The 6210-nt window shown below is 46.3% G+C and overlaps 1 protein-coding gene across 1 annotated transcript; it reads right to left on the reverse strand.

Moving 5' to 3' along the window:
* Positions 1-4367: 4367 nt before the first annotated feature.
* Positions 4368-5438, reverse strand: ATOH1 (atonal bHLH transcription factor 1; the record flags this gene model as incomplete). The annotated part of the gene is made up of 1 exon (XM_082727619.1): positions 4368-5438. The coding sequence occupies one exon, from the start codon at positions 5436-5438 to the stop codon at positions 4368-4370; it is 1071 nt and encodes a 356-aa protein (XP_082583745.1).
* Positions 5439-6210: the final 772 nt, after the last annotated feature.

Raw genomic sequence — 6210 nt, forward strand, 5'->3', positions numbered from 1 at the left:
GGGGTGAGGGTGGCTGGTGAGAGTAGAATCAAAAACAGCGAGGAAACTTACACCTTTATTACGTGCCCACCGTCCCCTTCTCCCCCAGATCTCCCGCCCCTTCCCACAAAAACAGTTGCAAATAATGTAACTGCTAGACGTCATGTTGAACACTCACCAGTGTTACTTGCTGGGTTTCCCAGACTGCAATTGACAAGTCTAGATTGCAATTGACAAGTAGGTCTGCTACTTTTCGTTTCCAAATCTGACTGGGGTTTGAAACTGCCATGACAAAATTGATCATCTCTTTCTTGAACTGTCAAATGAACTGAGGAGAGAAATAATTCCCAGATAGCCTTTGATAAAAGACTGCTTGCTTCGTTCAGATTTCAATCTCTAAAATCAATTGAAAGGCCTAACGAAAGCATTGGTCCTGCGTTAGTTAAGATTATGGAAACTTAACTCCCCCTCCGTTTTTCTTGTTTCACTGGACTCCCAGTTAACAATGTCCCACAGAGAACATGTTTGAACTTGCCAGTTGCCAAAAATAATCTTTCTTCAGCTTTCTACGAAATCAAGTAAGTTTCCCAAAGGGTGGTGAGCCAAAAGCCTTCACGAATGAAAGTGGTGCGGTAGAAGGCAAAGACAGGATATAAAACAAGCTGTTTAAAGGACATAAAACTCTAGAAAGCACCAAGCAGTGTCGCAAAAGACTAACCCGATTTATCTATCTTCATTACTTGAAGAAATGCTGCCTCTTTGTTTGTTTGGGTGATATTAAGCATGCTTAACTTGCACACATAGTTGATTCCTTTGCTAGTATCTTGGATACTTGGATCTGACTTTGGAAGGTAGAAGCTAATTGCTAATAATGGAGAGAAAGGAACCAGTCAGCATGGCAGGAGTGGTCTGGCATATGGGGAATGAGCGCTCAGAAATACTCAATATTCAAGTTTCCAAAATATTAATGAGATTATAGCAACCTGCAGCTATATGTTACAGCTTGTTAATGGAGTGTAAGAGAGCGGGCTGCCAAACGTTTGTTATGCAAACTCCATAGCAGAACCCTAAGATGGAAATGTGATTGTACATCTCTTTCAAAGAAATGCCAGCATAAAAAGAAAGAAATAGAGTGTAGGCAAGAAAAGAGGTTAAAGTCCTCATTTGAACTTTGAGCACTCAATTTACACAAAGCGGTTTGGTTTTTTGTGCATGTCTCGATGAGAATTCGCTCTCAATCAGAGTGATAAAGAATTTCCAATCTGATATTCTGTCATAGCTGTTTTCTCTTGAGAAGACATGTAAAATGACTTCCTTAAATGAAGTTTGCAGCATCTCTGATTCATGTATAATACCCCTAACATTTAAAAACATAAATATCTATCTTTGTGGTTCAAGAGAAAACCCTAAATATTTGCCTAGCCCTAACTCTTTTCCATGGATTTTCTTAGAGAAAAAAGTCTGTGGGCACATTGACTTAGTGGATGGGAATAATTACAGCCAGTCTGGATATTGACACTTTGTGATTGTATGACATTGGGGCCAGTTAGGGGCAGCAGTTTCCTTATTTATAAAAGATGGGAAGGACAATGTTCTTGATGTCATTTCTATTTTGAAATTTCTATAAGTCCATGAAAAGAAAAAGAATAGCTTTGGAGGATGATCCCCCGCCCCGGGGTCAACACAAAATGAGCATACATGGTTTTGAAAAAATGAAATATAGGTCACTTTCTCGGGAAAAAAGAATCACAACTTTAGTTTTCTTTTCCCCATCTCGACCTTACCCAACTCAGATTCATAACAGGTCAAATAATTCTAGGTCGTTTTCTATCTCTGCCTCTACACATGTATAGAAACACACCAAGCCAAATAACTATGAAAATATGTGTGCGCTCATCCTGCAAAGTTGCTGTGTGTCCATGCCTGTTGAATTTACTTACTGAGAGCGGAATGGAAATGTGTGAGAAGCAATCGCTTGATTTATTCAGCAGCCTGAAGATTCCTGATGTTTATCGTGAGCACGGCAAACTCAGCGGTGCAAAAGGTTATCTAAGGGACGGGTGCATTGTTTCTGCCCCTGGAAAGTGTCGGGAGCTACCGTTCACTTCTCAGAGCTGGCGGAGTTTCTTGGCTTCCCTGGAGCGTCAAGCTTCGGCTTCAGCTGAAAGCCATGGAAACCCAGGTGGTCAGTCAAGAGCTAGTTCCGCAGTGCCTCACTCCAGATCAGAACTGAGCCCCTTCGCGCGTTACTTTACTGCTGAACTAGTTTGTGGCGCTCTCCCCTTTTCAAGGTGCTGGAGGGAGAGGATGATGCTGGGACGCTTAATTTAACTTTCTCTGGCTACCCCCCCACCCCCCCCCAGCTTCCTTGTTCTCATAATTTGATATCCTAATGAAGACACAAAATATAAAAGATTTGACTTAAAATCAACTTTTCAAATTCAGCGATGTTTATCCTGTGGAAAGTCGCCCAATCTATAGTTTAACAAATAGTTCTACTCTCACGTTTGACGAATACATTTTTAAAATTCCTCTTTCTACCGTCTCTACACACGCACTATATTTGTCTTCTCAAAATCTTTGATCCTGACACCCAGAATAGGTTTTTCCTTGGTGAAGACCCAGAGGGTGAGAGTGGCTGTACCGTTTAGTTTCTGCAACTGCCTCAAAAAAACCAAAAAACCAAAAAACCAAACAAAACAAAACAAAAAACATTTTCTACATAGGAACTAATTCAGAAAGACAAAATAAAAGCAAACATTATCTTCTATAGTGGAATAAGCAGAATTGTTGGGGGGGGGACAGGGGAGGGCAACAATTTCCTAGGGCTTTTAATTTTTGAATTAGGGAACCCCATGCCCTTTCCCCTTAAGTTTTGTCCATTGTTCTCTTTTTTGCTACAGACTTCAACTTACCCATATCGCGCCACCCCCACCCCCCACCCACTGAAGGAAAGAGAGGGAGGGAGGAAAGGAAAGAAAGAGAGAGAAATTGAGAAAGCTTGCGCTGTGTGGTTTTGACCTATGGCAAAAGCCTTCAATTTGGCTAAAGTTTTTGTGAAGTGGGACTAAGCAATCTTGGTAAAGTTCACTACTCCTGGTGAGGTCTTAGGAGATCTGAAACAGGTGCATCCCCTTGCAAAGGCTGTTGGGGCCAGCAGTGAGGAAGACTAGAAAGATCCAGGCTATCAAAGAGGTAAAATGGTTACAAATTTGGGGAAAATTTTTACCTAACAACTTACTGACCTGATCGCTCGAAGCTACAATGTTTATGATAGACTTTTTTCTTCAGAACTCTTAGATTCGCATTTAAAGGAGGACTAAGTTCAAGTCTTCAAGGTCATTTCAAAACTTTTTAATGCTTATATTAGAATGGAATAAGTGACAAATACAGTTATTTCCATGTTTATTTTTATCACTTGCAAAAGAAAATACATAAAACAATGGCAGTTGGCTTTGCTAAATTAAAATAAAATGATCTCGAGTAGAAAAATGTAAAAAAATGAATCAAGATAAGTAGAAATGGTAGCAAACAATCAATAATAAATAAGTTTCCTAACATTAACAAAGCAAAGTAAAATTGACCAAATGCTTTGACACTACTGGATTTTTTTTTTAATTTTAGTTTTTTAAACAAACATTTGCAAAGAAGTTAAGGATTATAAGTGGCCGTGTTTGAAACAACAACGATAACAACAACAACACAAAACTGGTCTGCAATTGGCAGTTGAGTTTGTCCTGAAGCCGCAGCAGCAGCGGCTGATAAAGTGCGTGCGTCAAGTTTCCTAAAAGACGCCAACATTATCGCTATCCGATATACATACTGGGTATGTTTATACAATATATAAACCTAAGAGTTCCCTGTTTTCTAACGTTCCATAGTCAAAAGTTATTCACTTTGGAGCCATTAACTTTGCGTTTCATGATACATTTTGAGAAAGTATTTCGGAATACTAATTTTCCCACACGTGAGAGCGCGCAACCTACAGGGATGAATGCCCAGGGCATAAAATAAATTAAAACACAAACCAGCGACAGAGAAGAAAATGCGACGTTTTAGCAGCGTATTGGCAGCAGGGAACTAGAGAAATGATGCCATATTTGGGTACATATAATTATACCTATCTACCTACAGGGGGAGAGGGTGGGAGGAAATAACAGAACTTTAACAGCAAGTTTTCATTAATATGGATCATAGGAAGTTTGAAATAGCGGCGGCTTTTGCAAACCATCAAATATAGCTGCCATATGAAGCCAAGTCGTTGCTAAACAACGACAATCGCAGAGCAAAAATTAAAAGGGTGCGGGTATCTTTAACCATGGGGCTTTCAGCTCATTGGGCAAGGGCGATTTTGTTGCTGTCTCAGTTTTCAGGTTTCTGTCACCTTCCTAACTTGCCTCATCTGAGTCACTGTAATGGGAATGGGGGGAAAACTCCCCGTCACTTCTGTGGGATCGGGGCGAAGTTTTGCTACTTTCTTCCTGCACTGGCTGCAGGATGCCCCCCGGCAGTGAAGGCGACAGGTTCTTTTGCGCCATCATCGCCGTCAGGGCGCTGTCCTCGAAAGTCGAGAAGTGCAGAGAGTCCAGCTGCACCGAGTATCCTCCCGCGGAAGCTGGGGCGGAAAATCGAGTCCGGCAACTTCCAGGCGGCGTAGGCCGCTGGCCCCCTCCGGAGGCTGGCTGGGCCCCCGTTGCGGTCGCCGTGCCCGCGCTGCCTTCGTAGGGGGCGGCGGCGCGAAGGTGGTGATGGTCGCTCTTGCAGGATGCTGGCGGCGGTGGCGGCTGCTCCCCGCCGCTGGGCGTTTGTAGCAGCTCGGACAAGGCGTTGATGTAGATCTGGGCCATCTGCAGGGTCTCGTATTTGGACAGCTTCTTGTCGTTGTTGAAGGACGGGATAACGTTGCGCAGCTGGTCGAAGGCGTGGTTCAGCCCGTGCATCCTGCGTCGCTCCCTGGCGTTGGCCGCCAGGCGCCTTTGCTTCTGCACCCCGTTCACCTGTTTGCTGGAAGGGGCGCGCTGGCGGCTGCAGCCCAGCTCGTCCACTACCACCCCGCCTTTCAGTTTGCACAGCTGTTCCCGCACTTTCACTGGCCCAGGACTCTTGCTGCTGCTACCGCCGCCGCCGCCGCCGCCGCTCCTCCTCACCAGCTCCCCCCGGCCGTCTGCCTCCTCCCGGGGCGCCGCAGCTTCAGAGGCACCCAACTCGGGGGAATGCAGCAAGTACTGGGCGGCGCGTGCCGTGCAGATGCCCTGCAAAGTAGGAGCCAGCCAGGCGCGTGGGTCGGTGCTGTCCAGGAGGGACAGCTCCGCCGGGTAGACGGGATGCTCTCTCGTCTGCAGGGTCGCAGGTGGCTGTGGCGGCGGCGGCTGCGGCAGGTGGTGAGGCTGGGGATGGCGATGGTGGTCCCCCAACTCCTTCACTTCAGCCCACTCCTCTGCGTGCAGCAGGCGGGACATTGCACTTCAGAAGCTCGGAGGCGCGGGGACGGAGGAGGTACTGGCAAACCAGGTCAACTACAACAAAAACCCTTCCTGGGTCCCTACTGCAATGTCTTATTTTTTTTTTTTCTCGTCGACCCTCCCCCACCCACACGGAGATCACACACCAGGTCGCGTGCAACGAAGCTTCTCCGGTTGCTGAAGGCGCTGCGCCCCTTTAAAAAGCGGCACGCGCCAGTGTGTCACCCCCCCCACCCCCCTCTCCTCTCCCAGCCCCCTCCTCGCGCCGGTCGCGTGTCTGCTCAGCCAATGGAGGGCGCCGGCAGGCGCGTGCGAGCAGCCAATCAAAGAGTTTTTACACCCGGAGAAAAGTTCCTGCCTACTCAAGACTCAGGGGCCTGCTCAATGTCCGCCCCACTCCCTCCTTTCTTCTACCCGCTTTTAAGTTAGTCAAATTCATATGTTAATTGGGGTGTTGTAATTCGACTCCTGTGTTGTGTCACCGCGCCAGCGGCAGGGGTGCGTGAGCGGATGCGGAGCGCACTCTTGGCTGGAACCTGAGAGAGGCTGGGCGCGCCTGGCGCTGGGAGGGCACTCCCGCCGGGGCAGAAGCCCGTCTGCCCTTTGGAACCTCCAGACTAGGATCGCAGCTCCCACCGTTTGTGCCCAAATGTGTAAAGTATCTCATGTATATCATCTATGTATGTATATATAAGTCGTTCATAATACATGTTCATAGATATAGTTGCATAGATATATAATTGCTAAGTGAGACCCACTACTTAAAATC

Source organism: Mustela nivalis (assembly GCF_964662115.1).
Source record: "Mustela nivalis genome assembly, chromosome: 4".
In the NCBI taxonomy this organism is placed as follows: domain Eukaryota; kingdom Metazoa; phylum Chordata; class Mammalia; order Carnivora; family Mustelidae; genus Mustela; species Mustela nivalis.